At 39.8% G+C, this 17,896-nt stretch overlaps 1 protein-coding gene across 17 annotated transcripts in view; it reads right to left on the reverse strand.

Annotated features, from left to right (window-relative positions):
• Positions 1–17,896, reverse strand: part of adgrb1a (adhesion G protein-coupled receptor B1a) — a 191,298-nt gene that overhangs the window by 57,657 nt on the left and 115,745 nt on the right. For all 17 annotated transcript variants that reach the window (XM_030395292.1, XM_030395283.1, XM_030395290.1 and 14 more), the window contains 3 exons: positions 17,385–17,460; positions 14,238–14,340; positions 14,077–14,120 (listed from right to left, as the gene is read on the reverse strand). In XM_030395292.1, the coding sequence (XP_030251152.1) occupies positions 14,077–14,120; positions 14,238–14,340; positions 17,385–17,460 (223 nt within the window). The remainder of the gene's footprint in view (positions 1–14,076; positions 14,121–14,237; positions 14,341–17,384; positions 17,461–17,896) is intronic.

A 17,896-nucleotide genomic window follows, 5' to 3' on the forward strand; every position in this document is an offset into this window, starting at 1 on the left:
GTAGTGAGTGTCAAGTGTCATCCACATGAATGCAAGTGTCCAAGGTTTCTTAGCAGAACTTTTGATTGTAACGATATGGGCAATAATACTAACTTTACCTCTCAGTGGTTTTAATTTTGTGGCTTTTTGGTGTATATAAATGGCTATGCTAATGTGCTGCACTTGTTTTTGACTTGTCATTATGCACATTAAGCCTAACTACCTTTGTTATTTTTATGTCACTAATCTTCCAAAGTCTTTGAAGCAGGAGAAGGAATGATACACCTCTTCTGTGGTAGAATGTCCAAGGCTCATGGAGCACTTTCAGTTCATTCTTCCAATGAAATGCTGCGTAATTTGAGTCTTATTGTCAGTGTATGGTAGGTCAGCTAAAAATGTGAAATTTGTCCAACGCAACTCAACATATATAAACTACAAAGGTTCTTAAATGATTTTGTGAAAATGCAGTCATTCCTACACAGCGCTTTCTCTGCTTTTCCTTGAATCACTGCCAGATAACAGGAAACCTAGAAAATAATTCAGAACTTTTGAGATTCATAAAGTAAAGCATTGTAGTAATATTTAATAAACAGGAAATACAAAAAAAAAATGGTGTGCATAATAATGCTGAATAATTTTGAAATGTGGCTGCTGAAGAACAGAAGACATTCCTGAGAGGCGTTCAGTGGACATTGGAATCATGACAGAAATGTAACAGTGCCTCAGTCCAATGGGCACATAATGTGGCCAACTGCAGTGATTAAGAGGGGAAGCCTCTATTACCAAAACCTGGAATATTTGGTTTAAAGTCAATAATTAATACAATTGTGTGCCTAATATAAAGTGTCTTGGGAAGTTGTAGTTCTGCCATGAACAGTGTCATTACTCCTCGCCCAGCCCAGCTGTCAGATTAAAACATTGGCATTTTACATACAACAGATACTTTGTGTTCTTCACACTATAATACGTGTCATGTCATGTTCACATCATAAATACTGATTTCATGTCAGGAGTTGGAGGGGTAGTCATTTTACAGCTGAGCATAACCACTGGGCAGAAACAAACACTGTCAATATTTACTCTGGCTATTGGTTGTTGTCTTTCCATTGATTGTTCCTGTGTGTTGAACAAAGGTATATGGCATAGCATGCCGTTTGCTGTACAGACTCTAAAGCCCACTGCGGCGGCAATGTGATTTTGATTTTGAGCTTTATGAATATATTTGATTTGATTTTAATTTGATTTGAATGCTCACTCCCAAAATCTGCCATAGGTCCTCGTATGTATTACCTCTTACACTAACCCAACAACAAGAACAATTACCAAGAATATTTAACAGTATTCCCACATCCATTGGACTTTTAACTTTAAACAGAAATATAAACTAAAGATATGTCGGATTGTTTGTGTATGTGTGGTGTTTGTGTGTGTGTCAGCGTTAACCCCATCAGGCGACTCAGTGCTGACATTAGCACATCACCTCGAACAGAAATCCAATATATTGAGACTCAGTGCAGTTTCTCTGTGTGGCTGATGTGATTAGGCCTCTTTGTGAGCCACAGAGGCCTGCAGACAGTCTTGCCCCACTGTCTAATTGGATAATTTAGGTGCTGGTCCAGCAGCACTGCATGGAAGAATGTCCTCTGCCAAGAACAGGCCACATGGATGAAAAGCAGTCTGTCAGCACAGAGGAAATATTTAAACATGGGCTCTTATGCAAAAAGCTCTAAGGGGAGGGCTTCTGCTCGGTGCTTAGTGGTCAGGTTACAAGATCATATATACTTGTAGGGATTATCTGTGACACTGCAAAATGTAAAAGATTAAGAGTGGATGTGTTGGATCAGTTCAGCCAATATCTGAACTAACTTTGAAAAAGCCAGTTAGGCTAACAATGTTTTCAATGACATTAGCTTTATTCATTACTGTTAAATTATGCATGCTGACTATGAATCTTAACACTGGACAAATAATATGAATGTAATATAAATATGCAATGTATGGATTTTATACTAGTCCAGCATGACAAAATAGGTTCCTGTGTACCCACATGACATTTTTTTTGTCACCTGTTTTTATTTATCTAGTTAAGAATTTTTCATGCTGCCAAGGATATGGCATATAATTGAATTGGCGCCACAAATCAAATGGGAACCAATCTTTAGTAATTATTATTAAATGGATGGTAATTACTCCAGCTGACTTAAGAAAAAGCCTCATGTGAGTACCTTTATCGAGGGAGACTGACCTATTGGGCCAGTTGGGATTCTTCATTAGACACCATTAGGGCCCTAAACAATCAGGTCACAAGAAATGTTGTCTACATGGGAACCTATTTCTCCTGCTCAACTATATATGCCTATATGAGTTGAACAGTCACAGGGAGGAAGCCTATAAAAATGAGGCTGATGATGTCATCAGGGTTATCTCCGGGGGCTTGACGACACAACAGAAAGCCTGCATTACAAATGGGGAACATGTCAAGTTGCATTATAGGGATTTCAAGATCCAGGGTTTTTGAGAGTTGACCCATATTCTATAGGGACTTTGAGTCAGGACATTTTAGCCTCTGCTGCTTCAATTTTGACTTGTTTGATCAGTCACTTTTAAAGTCCCATTACTTTAAAGAGGTGGTTGGTGTATCCTTCTGAATATAGATTTTTATCTTTCAATATAACAAGATGAAAAAAAAAAACATTACACATCTTATCATATTCACTGTAATACTGCCAATCAACACTGACACATGATGTTCTGTTAGGTGTAGGGAAGCAGTTCCTGCGTATTTATCAATGTCCTATTGCACTTAAACATTTGGTGAGTTTGCTGGCATATAAGTTAGAATGGTTGAGTATGCATTGAATAGAAATATGTATGCAGTGTGTTCCCTGTAATGCAGCCTTTCTATTCAGAAATAAACAAACATGCCCCCTGCCCACCGAAACTTCACCTCCTCTTCTATAATTGTATTGCAGTAATTGATGAAAAGTCCACAGTGGTTAAGTCCGGCAGCTTTGATGAATTGAGGCAGCTCCTCAACATCAGCACTAACTCTGTAAACTAACTGAGACAGCAAGGGTGATTTGTATGATCAGAAGCGAGGCTATTTAGTGACTGCAGTCTGGTAAACAATGGCTAGCCTGCGCATGAATTTATCTTCTCTGAATCAATCTGAAAAGATCTCCTTTGACCTGTAGTGAATGTTTAACTTCATGTAAGTTCTATTTATGTTTTGGTTTGTACATAGAATCACTTTAAAGTTTTGACAGCAAAACATAATTTATGTATTATTGCAGGGCTGTTGTCTGTGACCAGCTCTGACCGCAGCATATGAGAAGAAGTGGCAAAATTAGTAAATAATGCAAACACTGGACTTGGATTTTGGACAAAATCATTCAGAGCGAATCTTCCAACATTAAATAGAGTGATCAGTGGAACTGCTCACAAATCCCGTCTGACAAGAATGTGATTTTGCTTTGTTTTTCCTTTAATAAACAACCATTTTTGCATCAGTATACTGGCTTGGCTTTATTCTTCTTCAGGTACAGCAGGACTATTGATTGAAAGATGTTGACTACAGAACTCCAGCAATATGTAACAATATGTATGCTTTGTAATATGTATGCTTTGTTTGCCAAATTGTTTATGAAAACTCTTCATAATGAACTACTACAAAGCTTAAAGCTGTGGTCTGTAACTATTTGTTTTTGTTGTTATATTTGCTAAAATTGTCATTGGAATAAGATACAGGTCAGCTGTTTAAAAATCTACCATCTGTGGCTCCACCCAGTGGCTTTAATTTGATTTGCAAGAATCCACCGCTTCCGGCTCAATACAACCAATCAGAGCCAAGGGGAGTGTCTGAAAAGTGTCAATCACTCTCGTGCATATGCCCCGCACAGGTGCAGTGTCTGCTCTCACCTGGTCAGATACTTTCAAGCTCAAACTGTAAACGATGGCGGAAAACAGACAACAACAACAGAGACGAAAAATGCCCCACCATTGCCAACATCAAAGAGAGGAAATAAGAAGACTGACAAAGAAAATCAGTGTAAAAAGAAGGAATTAGACCAAGCGACCTAGAGAGAAAACAAGGATAAATATTGGAGAGTCATTTCAGAGGTGGAGGGAGCTGCTGAATTTGTAAGGACTCAAGAGCGACGCAGAGTTAGCTGCTTTTCTGCTGGACAAGTAAGGATCCCTGCTTAATATATGTTTCATTCTATGTTTTAACCACAAGGCCAAGATTGCAGTAGTTACAGTAATACTTACAAAAGTGCATATGGCCGAGCTATGTAGCTTGTTGGTAAATCTAGCATGTTAGCTTGTATGCTAACTCCGGTGTTTAGCTCTGTCTTTATGGCTACTGGTTAGCAAAAGTGTCTTTCAAGTGACCGGGCAGTTATAACGTTTTGTGTTCAGTAGTGACACAAACTGTAGTGGTTGAATTGGTTTAGAGAAATAACATACTCTTATTGTTTGTTATTGTTTGTCTGCTAGTATTGTTTGTTACTCAGGATATCTACAGTGATCAGCATGAGGCACTCGTCATTGTAATTTATGTTGTTGTTGTTATTTTGAATGTGCAGTCTTGGTTATCTGGCGTCCTCTGTTACCGTGGTTACAAGCCTGCTCGTGCACAGCAGGTTCCTCTGTGGGGAGGGGCTTTGAAGGCAGGACTGCAGCAGCAGAGAGGAAGAAGGAGGGAGCTGGGAGCTGTATCATTCAAATATTCCGACTAAGTCCACTATCACCACAACATGGTCTCATTCTGTGGTGAAAGAAGAAATAACAAACATGCATGGTCCACTTACACTTTTAAAATGAAGGCACTGAAACTACTTGGTACTCGGTTTGGTTAACACGGGCAGTATTGACTACTTGCTTCTCATAGGACTCAAACCCTTTAATGAAGGCCTTGTGAGTGCAATATCTGACCATCCCAGCACATTCTCATACCTTAAAGGTCCTTATGCTAAGAAAGGTCTCACTCCTTACTTGTCAAATACTGATGTATAGGGACTGTATGACAGGTTGGCCAAATTCCCAAAGCGTCAGTTTTTAAAGAGTTGTGAAAGAGACTTAAAAATCTTTTTTCTAGCACAGAGGTGTGCTGGACCTCAGTTAAGCTCAGGCTTAGGCATCAAATCTACTTTGTCAGGTTTGAAAAGAGAGCGGCATGAAAGTTATGTGCCATCCAGCCTGTCCTGTTCCTTGTGTTGACCTTGTTGCTCTTTATACTTTTTTGTCTGACTTCCTCCTTTGCTCCTATAATAAGTACTATACCCTACATAGTTACTATATTATGTACTGTACCTTGTATACTATAAGTGAACATGGTTCTTAATATGTTGCAATTACAGATGACCTACACTACCAGTCAAAAGTTTGGACACACCTTCTCATTTGATGTTTTGTCTTTATTTTCATGACTATTTACATTGTAGATTCTCACTGAAGGCATCAAAACTATGAATGAACACATATGGAATTTTCTAGTAATCGAAAAAGTGTGAAATAACTCAAAACATGTTTCATATTTTAGATTCTTCAAAATAGCCACCCTTTGCTTTGATTACTGCATTGCACACTCTTGGCATTCTCTTGATGAGCTTCATGAGGTAGTCACCTGAAATGGTTTTCCTTGAAGGAGTTCCCAGAGATGCTGAGCACTTGGGTTTAGGTCAGGTGACTCTGGAGGCCAGGTCATCTGGCGCAGCACTCCATCACTCTCCTTCTTGGTCAAATAGCCCTTACACAGCCTGGAGGTGTGTTTGGGGTCATTGTCCTGTTGAAAAATAAATGATGGTCCAACTAAACGCAAACCAGATGGGATGGCATGTCGCTGCAGGATGCTGTGGTAGCCATGCTGGTTCAGTGTGCCTTCAATTTTGAATATATCCCCAACAGTGTCACCAGCAAAGCAGCCCCACACCATCACACCTCCTCCTCCATGCTTCACAGTGGGAACCATGCATGTAGAGACCAGTGTTGTGGGTAACGCGTTACAAAGTAACGCGTTAGAGTACTCTAATTACTTTTTTCGTGTAACGTAACGCGTTAGTTTCGTGCGTCAAGCAATCAGTAACTTCGTTATTTTTTTAAAAAAGTAATCCGTTAAGAATTTCTCCGGATAAGGAAAATCCCGACTGCAGCCTGCTTTTTGTCAGACAGTACTGTGCCACCTGCGGATGTGTCAGCGGAGGCGCAGCGCTGTGATGCGTCTGTGCCCTGCTGCTGACCTACGTTACCTGTGTGTGTGTGTGTGTGTGTGTGTTTTCGAACCCCCGGCAAGATGGCAGAGAGGACAGCTTTTGCATCGTGGAAGTACGCACATTATTTCCAATTCGCCGGCGAAAAGGACAAGAACAACATAACGGTAAAATGCACACTCTGGGTTGGTGAAAAGCTTCTGTCGACCGCAAAAAAATCACGACTTCTCGGTGCATTTAAAGGTCTGTGTGTGTGTGTGTCAGTTAAGTTGCAGCATGTGCGAGGCGCTGCAAACGGCTTTTAATTTTTGGTAACACATGAGTACTCTAACGCGTTACTTTTATTCATAGGTAACGCTGTAACGTAACTGATTAATTTTAATTGATGGTAACGTTGTAACCTAATTAACTACTTTCCAAAGTAACTATACCCAACACTGGTAGAGACCATCCGTTCACCATTTCTGCGTCGCACAAAGACACGGCGGGTGGAACCAAACATCTCAAATTTGGACTCATCAGACCAAAGCACAGATTTCCAATGGTCTAATGTCCATTCCTTGTGTTTCTTGGCCCAAACAAATCTCTTCTGCTTGTTGCTTTTCCTTAGTAGTGTTTTTTTTAGCAGCAATTTGACAATAAAGGCCTGATTCGTGCAGTCTCCTCTGAACAGTTGATGTAGAGATGTGTCTGCTACTAGAACTCTGTGTGGCATTCATCTGGGCTGGTGCTGTTAACTTGTGATTTCTGAGGCTTGTGACTCGGATGAACTTATCCTCAGCAGCAGAGGTGACCCCTAGTCTTCCTTACCTGGGGTGGTCCTCATGTGAGCCAGTTTCGTCGTAGCTCTTGATGGTTTTTGCGAATGCACTTAGGGACAGTTGCAGTTTTTACGGACTGATTGACCTTCAGTTCTTAAAGTAATGATGGACTGTCGTTTCTCTTTACTTAGCTGATTGGATCTTGCCATAATATGAATTCTAACAGTTGTCAAATAGGGCTGTCAGCTGTGTACCAACCTGGCTTCTGCACAACACAACTGATGGTCCCAACCCCATTAAGAAGGCAAGAAATTCCACAGATGAACCCTGACAAGGCACACCTGTGAAGTGAAACCATTTCAGGTGACTACATCATGAAGCTCATTAAGTGAAGGTCAAGGGTTTTCATCATTGTCAACAAAGCAAAGGGTGGCTACTTTGAGGAACCTTCACAGTTATTTCACACTTTTTTTTGTTTACTACATTATTCTATGTGTTAATTCATTTATTCATTCATTCATTAAATCAGAAGGTGTGTACAAACTTTTGACTGGTAGTGTTAATGTTTCTTTGACACCTACACCATCCCTGACCTCCTTCTGTTGTGGACTTCCTGGCTATTTTCTACTCTGTTTGTCCTTTGAGCTCATTATTATCGCCCCCAACTGGCACTGCATTCCGTACACAAATGTTACTTTTACCCCAAAGTGAGGCAAACCATAAACTCACATGCTGCCCTCTAGCGGATCAGGGGATCTGCTATATGCTCTGGTGTTAGATGGGGCTGCCTACCAAACATGTTGTGTATTCCTATGAGATTGTCAGTAATAAATTAAGTAGACTGAACTTATCCCCTTAAGGGCAACAGCAGACTGATGCCAAATCACATTTAGTCCCAGTATTTATAGTGCATCAGGTAAGACATACTGTAAACAAAACAAAGTAATAATGTCAGTGTGAGTGAGAGTGAGGAAGACAGAAAGAAGCTGCTGATGTTCTTGTTATTGATTTCGGGAGATTAAAGCAAGTGAAGGCACAGGCTGCTTCACAGCTCTTATCAACATGTCAAGGACGCCTCCTCAGATTCCAATTTCTCTCCCAAATATTAACTCATTAATCATAGCTGCTGTCCAAGATGGATTTTAATTTAGCATAGAACATTTTTCCACCCAGCCCCAACCCTGTACTCAAATACAAAGAGATTAGATTATTTGTCCTTGCTATTTTTCCTGTCATTATTTCTTCTACTATGTTGTTTCTTATTCCTGAAATCAAAGCAGTGATCAAGGTCAGTGTAATTAAAAAAACACACACATTTTATAATCATGGTTTTTCATTAAAACTGCTATCAACACAGTTTTGAACTGACTGATATCTACTATTTGTCAGATGCTAATATTCAAACAATCACAAAGACTTGGTGAAATCTCCTGTTGTAAACAGAATTATAAAAAAAGAAAAATCAGATCTGACTCTGGCTAAACCGGCTTAACAGACTGGTTTTGGCTGCATGTGGAGGACTAATCCATAATTACCGATAGCACATTCAATGTGGGAATGCATGTTCACAATTTCATAAGCTGTATGTGTGTTGTGGCTCTCTCATCCCTGGTTTACATAAAAAAAAGAAGCACCTGTCATTCGAAAAAGACCTGTGAGCTATCCACAAATCAACATCAGGCTCACACAGGCTTTCTTTTTAAATCTCTGCAAAAATGTCTCTTTTTTTTAATTTGTTTGTTTGGCTTGTACACATTAAATATGAGGTAATGTTAAGTTTGAAAGAGGAAAAAAATACACTTTTAGTAACAAATGACTGTATTTAATTAATTTTCCTATAACATATTAAAAAAAAGGTTCACAGCGAAAATAGAACCGACTTAAGCTATCTAGTGAATGACACAGTATTCTTTGAATATGAGCCTTCAAAAAATGCCTGGTTCTATCTGCATTTGAGTTAAATAAAATGTATGGTAGTGTTTAATTTCATAGAACACTGCCAGAAGAGCTAAGTACAACTGTAGAAATTGTTTCAACTGTTAGTTCTTAGCCTTATTCTTTTTCATTGTTTTCTGGTACTGCCATTAAAATCCTTTCAATTTCTCTTCTTTCCCAAATCACCTCCTTCTCTATGTTTCCCTGTTTGTCTTGCTCCAGGTCTATATGTGCCACACCAAACTTCTTTTAATCCCTTGACTGAGGCCATGAATGTTCTGCTCTTCATCTATTTACCAGAAGTGTTCAGACCCATCTAAATGCAAATGTTCAAACCTGCATTGCAAAAAGGCTGCACAATTTTTGCCCCTTTCTTTCTTTCCTCTTTTTTCCCTTGCTCAGTGCTCACACTCTGACATGCTCACGCTATTTTCATGTCTTAAACAAATAGGACACTTAAGAGCAAGGGGCGAATGAGTAGTACTTTGAATGTGGCCACAAACGCAGTATAGCTGAACTGTACAATATGTATATTTAACTCCTTCTCTATGCTACCATGCTTGCCAGTGTCTCTCTGTCTCTTTCTCTCAGTAGACTCCGAACTACTCTCTGTTGTACATGGTGATGTGTGTGCGTGGGTTTGGAGGGGGAGGAAAGCTGTGAGCGACACTTTTAATTTTCCACATGCTGCATCAATGTCGTAGCAGTGATAGCGTGGGGTTAGCGTTTTCCCAGACACAAGCTGTGGAGCTGTCCAACACACTCAGCACCTTTCACTGGGGAGCAGTGCACTGACTTTGTCAAGATCCTTTTTTTTTAAAAAAAAAAACCCATTGTGGCCAGAAGCAGATTTTTCAGAGAGAACATGGTGTCTCTAATACCTCCTCTTGGAGTACCTGGAACTGCCATTTGTACTTTAGACTACGTGTGGGTAAGCGAAGATGCTTTCGAATAATTACAGATGAGAACAGGGCGGCTCAGTGTCCGTTCAACTTGCCAGAATTATGCATTTGTTATATAGATCTGATATGGAATAATCTGAACAGATGTTTATTAGAAATTAACACTGGCCATTTTTGCCATGCTAGCGATCCTTGAATGTTACAATGTTCATCACATCATATGATATAATATCAAAGTGTAAAATGGAACATTTAAGTAACTTTAGCATGCTGCACTTATACAATGTCAGCCACATTAAGGTAAGACAAGGCAAATGCATCTCTATAGCACATTTCCTACCCGGTTGAAACCCAAAGTTCTTTACAGATTACACAGGCAAAAGCACAAGAAAGAAGCTATAAAAACAACAAAAGCAAGCAGACTGAGTACAAACAATAAACAGCACAAATAATAAATAATAAGACAAAGTTACATTAACAAACAAATACAATTGATGTAAAAGAAAATTAACTAAAAGCAGTGATGAAAAGGTAGGTCGTGAGCTTAGATTTAAAAGTAGCTAGCACTGTCTTGAATCTGAGCTCTTTTGGTAATTTGAGAGGCTGTCACGGCCCTTGGCTGTTATGCCCTGCCCCGGTGTCTGTCCTCAAGTTCTAGTATGCAGATGGCATGTGCCAGCCCTGGCTCCTGATTGATGTCTCTGGTTCCTGACTGGTCTTCCTCCCTCTACCTATTCATCTGCCTGCCTCAGTCTGCCTGCCCTCCTGCGCTGTGATTGGGTCGCTCTGCTCCAGTATAACCGCCCAATCCTGCCTCAGCTCGTTGCCAGTCACACCTGTTAAAAATCAGCAGCAGAGAGTCACTCGAGGGCGCTGTGATTTGATGTGAGCAATTGGCCCCTTTGTCTCCCTGTTCGTTGCTGCGTTGAGCATTTGTTTGGTGGTTTTGACTGTCTTGTGAGCGTGATCGCTAGCTATTGTTTGTTAGCCATTTTGGCTCGGCCTGCGCACCGGACTTTTGAGTTGTTCCTTTTGGTTTGGCGTGTGTGACACATGTTGACGGCCCTGAGCCATTAGTTGGTTCAATTTCTGTGAAACATCGTTTTTCCTAGATCGGACTTAAGGGTGCTATTCCAGTTCTGTATTTTGGTTTGTTTTTATTGTGTTTTTATTTCGGAATAGCCCCCTCCTCCCTTAGTTTATCGTGTTTGTTTCATGTTAAATTTACCTTCCTTATTAATAAAACAATTAAATTTTTGATTAACCAATTCCATCCGGTTCTTTATGTTATTTCCCTTTCCCCAACGAGCTGGGGTCGTAACAGAGGCACAAAACCTAAACACAGCTTTGCCGTGTTTAGGCGTCACTCTGGGAACAGCCAGTAATCCAGAGCCAGCCAACCTCAGAGGTGTGCAAGGTTAGTAATAGTTAAATGCTAAGCTTTTTGGTTCTTATTGCAACCCTGGCAGCAGCAATTTGGATCAGCTGGAGCTGTCTAATAGCTGTCTTAGAAAGACTTGTGAACAGTCCATTGCAGTAGTCCAGCCAACTGGAGATAAATGCAAGTACCAGCTTCTCCAGATCATCTTCTGAAATCATGTGTTTGATCTTTGTAATGTTTTTGTGATGATGAAGGCTGATTTTGAAAGTAAGACTTGAACCAATCGAGGGCCTTGCCAGAGAGACCAAACCAATGTTGTAATCTGTATTAATATACCATGATCAGCTGTATCAAATGCAGCAGTGAGGTCAAATAGCACAAGGACTGAGACTTTGCTAGAATTAACTGTGAAAAAAATGAAACTTAGTAACCTAATGAGAGCAGTCTCGGTACTGTGGAGGGGACTAAAGTGTTATACTGGAAAAAAGGTCAATATAAGTGTTTACTTCTTTCTCAATCATTTTGCTACTGAAGGGCAGATTTTAAATGGGCCTGTGGTTCTTTAGTACCAATACATTCAGATTTGCTTTTCTTTAAAAATGGCTTAGTTACTGCAGTTTTGAGGGTGTTGGGGAAGAAACCTGAGAGCATGAACTGTTGAATATGTGTAGTATATCTGTTGCCAGGCAATTAAAAAAACTCTGAGGTCTTCCTAGATGTCACAGTTAATTCAGTTTTGGTTTTCTGCCATTAACTTTGCCACATAATCGTTTATGAAGTCTGACTTGTGGGGCATTCCTCCACAGTGCCGTTTTGCTTACCTGAAATTAGATTTTCTCCATTTGGTGGAATTTCATTCGTGGTATTCAGGATTTTAGAATTAAAGTTGTCCAGAAAATGATCGACTAATATCGACATATGATGACATTTTTTTTTTATTTTGTCTGACCTGGTCTGGGTATCCATGATAACAGACTTAACAGAAATAAAACACAGAAATGATTAGACAGTATCAAAGACAGTGACGCTGGAAATGTTAAGACCTTTTATGACAACCAGCTCAAGATATGGCTATAGTCTGATTTGGATTGTCTGCATGAATGTTAAAATCACCAGTAGTAATTGTACTGTCTGCTATTTAATAAAACACTCATATTTAGATATTTAAAGGGATCGTATGTACCTAATTATAGTTATTTGCAAAAGAACACATCTTTGAATATAAGAGCTACGCAACACTTCTTCCTGCTCTAATAACATCCAGAATATTAAAGTTCTGGGGGCGGGCTCAATGAGAACTGCAGCTCTGCTGTTTTCATGCAACTGTGTTTCAGTTATAACCTAAAATCAAGTATGTTATTTGATGAAGTCATTCAATAAAAAAAAATTTGCCTGCCAAGGATCTTGCATTTAGCAAAGCAAAATCTATCATGCCAGGATAATCAGTTATTGTCTGAAAGCAAGGAATAGCAACAAGAATTGATAATTATTTCAAACTTTGTATATAAGATGCTACTGGGACAGGAGTTTTTTTTTTAAATCACCTGATCAGGGCTAATCTCACCAGCATCTGTGAGTCAGCAGAAGATTTTACTGGATTGTACAGCAAGATCAATGTTCATGGATAGCAGAGAAGCAGAGAATTTTGGATGAAAGTGGTAAGTTTTAAAATGTTCACTTCCCTTGTGAAAGGAAGTGAAATTGTCCAGATAGATAATGTTGCATTTGAATTGCAATATGCTTTCAGCCAAATGTGGAACCAGCTGAACTTGACAGAACCAATGCATGAGGAAGTGCTACAGCCAGAAATGTTGTTCAAGCATGCAGCATGTTCATGGGGTTAATGAAGTCTTCTTTGGGCTTCAAAGACCGGGCAGCATGGACCATATCCCTTGTTGGCACTGCAGGGTTAGCCCTCATTGCAGCTGACGGTGGGGAGGGGCAGGGGCACTTCTGGAGTGCCATATTGGCCAGGAGACCAACATCCATTTGAAGTTAGAGGAGGTAGAGAGCACAAGTTGTCCAAAACCTGAAACTTATTTTCAAGTCGCAGTATTTCTGGTGGCAGAGTAGGGGCCGCCTACTGTCAGACTCCAGGGCTCGGGCTCGGATAGAGTGGCACAGGATTGGAACTTTGGTTTTGCTCAGAGACGGCGCTAGATGTCTTCCCTGAGGTACAGAACCAATGCAGAGGCCAGGTCACCACCAGCTGCCATTGAGCCTGACCAAGGGAGAGTTGGATTATCATTCCCACAGACTGGGTAACGAGGCTGGCGGGACTGTACCAAAGGGGTGCCGCTAAGGTTAGCTGAGGCCAGAATAGAGATCTGCTTCAACTAGGCCACTGCAATGTTGAAAAACCCCAGGATCAGCTCTCATCCAGTTTGTTTTTTGGTTAAGAAAGTCCAATATCAACTTGGAGATGGTACGTTCACAAGAGCCACACAGCGCCATAATGAATGCACTTTAGGTCATGGTCTCAGTACTCACTACAGTGAGATGTATAAAAAAGACAGGACAATGCCTGGAGAGGTATCCTTGCTCAAGTAAAAATACAATTCAGTATCATTATATATAATAGTCCTCAGAAATGGCAACCAGCTAGCTTAACTTTCTGGCTAAAAACAAACCAAGCTAGCAGCACTTGAGAATTGGCAGTCAGGTCCTGGAGTTAAAAATCCAGATGTCTAATGAGCAAAGCCTTTTTCTCGATTAAAATTTTGGTAAAAAGAAGATTCTAAGAAGTGAATCATAAAATCACAGCCTAAAACTGGAATAAATGTCAAATTGCCACAGAGCTTCTGTCTTACATGTATCACGCCAACACGTGCAAAATACGTGACAGTAAAAAAGCAGTCTGAAATAGCCTGATTCTAAGTTGTTAAACACAACAATGTAGTGGATCCTACCTGTCACTCTCATCCCAGGATATACAGGTCTGGTTGGTGGTACCCTATTAAAAAATGAACATGAAAAACATGTGAACAGCATGAACAAGTACCAGTAATATAACATAATATCACAGCAATTACTTGAAATCTGAAATTGTTTTAAAGCAAAAGGCACTCACGTTGTACAGATGAGAGAACTCAACTACAACTGGAGCTGAGAGGGAAGCCGGGGTGGGCTTGATGGTTACTGACAGAACCTTGGAGTTGAGGACTGTGCTGTTTCTAGAAGAAGAAAGAAAACATGAGTGGCTATTCTGTACCACTGCCACTGTGGTGTGTTGAGCCAAATCTTAGCATAAGGTCACAATGACAATGCTAACATGCTAATGTTAAGTAGGTACAATGTTCACCATGTTTACCATGGTAGTTTAGTGTGTTTCTAGGCTTATATTGGTGCTAAACCAAAAATGGTGCTAGATGAGAAGCCAGAGATCACCCAAGTCATTAGGGTACGTCCAGATACAATGGATATATGTCCCAAATTTGTGATCAATGTAGCAAATGTTTTACTGGATAGATAAAAACTTTGACTTGTTGGGAACCACCAAGATCATACAATGAGGTCCTTGAGTAGCTAAATTGAATGGAAATCCATCCAGTAGTTTTTAAATGTTTTAACATGTCAATGGAGTTAGCTCAAAAGGGATCAACACAATCACTAGGATACAACATGTTGAGTGAAACAGTTAACCTGCTGGTGTCTGCCTGTCTCTGGGCACCAACAGTATATTTACCAAATGTTATAGTAATCCATTCAACAGTCATCAAGACATTAGAGTGAAAACCAACTCATGGTTGTGCTTGAGGAAAGTCAATTGGATTCATCCGCTTTGGACCATGAATGGATTGGATCAAAAAGGGAAACCTTAGGTCTCGCCATGATTTGTCTTGACTTTATACCACAGCGGGATGATGACTCCCAACACATCTCAAAGCCTTGTTTGAACTACTGGAAGACCAAAGAAGCCCAAGTCCAGACTGTCATGGACTTTCCTCCACAGTCACCTGACCTCAAACTGTTAGGATGATATTTTTAAACAAACAAAAAATATATATATTTTGACTGGTGTTCTAAGACCTTTCGACACTGTGTATATACTGCATGTACAAACCTGCACCCTAATTCATTTTGTCTGAAAGTGGTGGAAAGATAAACTATTAAACTGAAATCCATACATATTAATGTTAATGAACAAAAATATGTAACAGATTTCTGCCTCGTGTCTTCAATGAGCTCGCCAGGATCTTCGTGACCTGTTTCAGAAAAAAATGTAATCCTACCTACTAAGTAAACCTGAAAGAGTTTAAGGGTTTTTTCTAGCATTTGAAGCAGTCCAAATTGTTTTTCAGTACTGTTTCTTTGAAAATTTGGGGGACATTCTATTTTACATTCTCACGCCCTGTTTAGTATGCATTGAAATTTCTGTTTTCATAGGTACTATCAATCATGTGGAATGAGACAATCAGAAAAAAAAGTGAATTGCTACAGGAAGTACTGATGCCGAAAGCTTCCAGTTGACCAAACATGTTCAGCAGCCCATGCTCCGTTTTCCAGCTCCTCACACTGTCACTGTATCCTCTACGCACAATCACCCTCTCACCATTCCAAAACACAATCAGTCAACTTAAATGTTTGTGTCATATAGTCTCTTGCCTCAAACTCATCTGCTTTTCCTCAAGGGGGGAATCAAATGCAGAAAAAGAGAGGAAAAGAAATAAAAAAGAGTGAAGAGAAGCCTAGAAATACAGATCGCAGCAGCAATCCAAAGATCCAGAACAAACATGTAGGAGGATTGGAGAGAGTGAGGTCTTCTTCACTTCCCCTATGTTACCAGTTCATTATGTGCTTTTACCACATTATCATAATGGAGAGCTTCTTACCACATAGAACTACGCAGAGCTATGCATACACTGCTGTGTTAAAATGCATGTTAATCGTCATGCAGGCAGCAACAGCAACTTTCTCCAAAAAATCCTTATACTTGAGAAGATAGAAGACATACATGAGGCCACCCACTGCTAATGTGCTGCTGCTTTAGCATCAAATCGTTGTTTTCATTTAACTGGGAACATTGACTGCAGCACGGATGTAAAATGCCCTGACTCTACAATGACGAACCGTAACAACCAGCACATTTTTGTAGTAGGATATGGAATATGGTTCACCTATTCCACAGCGTCAGCAACCATATTTCAATATATATTTGTCATATTACATAGCTATTTCATGTAGCTTGTTTAATAAGGGATATTGAACACCAAGCACTTTCTATTAAATAAAATGTATGTTCTTTTTGTTTTGTTTTTTAGAAACAAGACCACCAGTCTTCTCACTGAATTAGCTGGAGTTAATGAATTCTTCTTAATGTATTCTAAGTTTCAAGGACTGTTATTAACTGGAGAAAATCAAAGTAAAACGTTTAATAGATAACTTTAATTCATCTAGTAGCTGATTTAAGTGTCTGTGTAGACTGTTGATGTATGTCATGTGCAAAGGTAGAATTGGTGTTAAGGAGTTCAGAGTGGATGGATGGGTAAACAAATTGTGGGCCATTCACTCAGGAGTTAAGTTTCCTATACTCTCTCTTTTTTTTTTTTTTAAGAAGAAAATAGTCAAAGATTAGTTCTCTCAATCATTTTCCTCACACCCCACAGGTGGAGGCCACAGACAAACAATGTTGTCCTGTATATAGGGGCACTAAATCACTCATGCAGTTTGTTTTGGAAGGCAATTACAAAAAAATATGTTGTTGTCCAGTTTAGAGGATTGCACATTTGTTTTTCTCCAGCTATCTCTCTCATCTGTCTCCCTACCTGTCTCTCAAGCATGTCTATACATATAATAAGCCCTTTGTGAAATGTGGACATCAGCATACTAACATGCTCAAAAATAATAATGCTATTATTCTCAAACCTTCAAGGTCTGCTTAAGTTAAGATCTTTTCTAGTACTTTTTATTGTATCGACAGTGTCGATAAATGTCGATAAAATGTTAAATCCATTTTTTTACACTCCTGTAACACATTTATACATGGGTGCCCTGAACCAAACTGTAAAACAGATTAGGCTACATTCTTGTAAACTCAGTTATCACATCCCTGCCTTCCTAATTTGAAAGCATCTTTCTAAATACCCCTGATATGGAGTTTCATGACCAGAGAGAGCCTTGACATTTATGCAGTATCATGGCCAGAGGGAAACCTGGTGAACAATCAACAATGCCTTTAATCTTTCAGCTGTGGTAGTAAAGAAGTCAGTAGTCTTACCTCTGCAGGGTCAGAATGCTGCCCAGGTTTCTGTACAAAACGATGCCGGTTACAAACGTTGAGGACTCGTCTGTATCTGTGTTGGGAAAGAAAGAGAGGTGCACACACTGAGACAGGAGTGTTTGGATGAGTGTTCAGAGAGACTGAATGGTTCAGTTTCTGTAAGTACTGTGGCCTGCCATAGAGGAGAATGCAGGTCAGCCATGCTGCCTCCACTCCTCCAGCCCCCAAGAGCTCTTTACACTGGAACTGGCCTACATGACTAGTCAGCTATAAACGCTGTCTCTTACACGGCTGTACAGTTGCAGACACACACACACACGCAGGCACAACTGACACAACTGACACAGCTTATCTCCCCAGCGGCAAATAGTACAGCCTGACACTGTTTTCACTCAGGGACAACTAAAAAGCAAATAAAATAAAAAACAACAATTACAGAAACAATGCTTAGATAAATGATGTACATTTTTACTTTAGTAGAGGAGAATTAATGAACCTAAAAGAAAGTT

Source organism: Sparus aurata, chromosome 17 (genome assembly GCF_900880675.1).
Source record: "Sparus aurata chromosome 17, fSpaAur1.1, whole genome shotgun sequence".
NCBI lineage: Eukaryota > Metazoa > Chordata > Actinopteri > Spariformes > Sparidae > Sparus > Sparus aurata.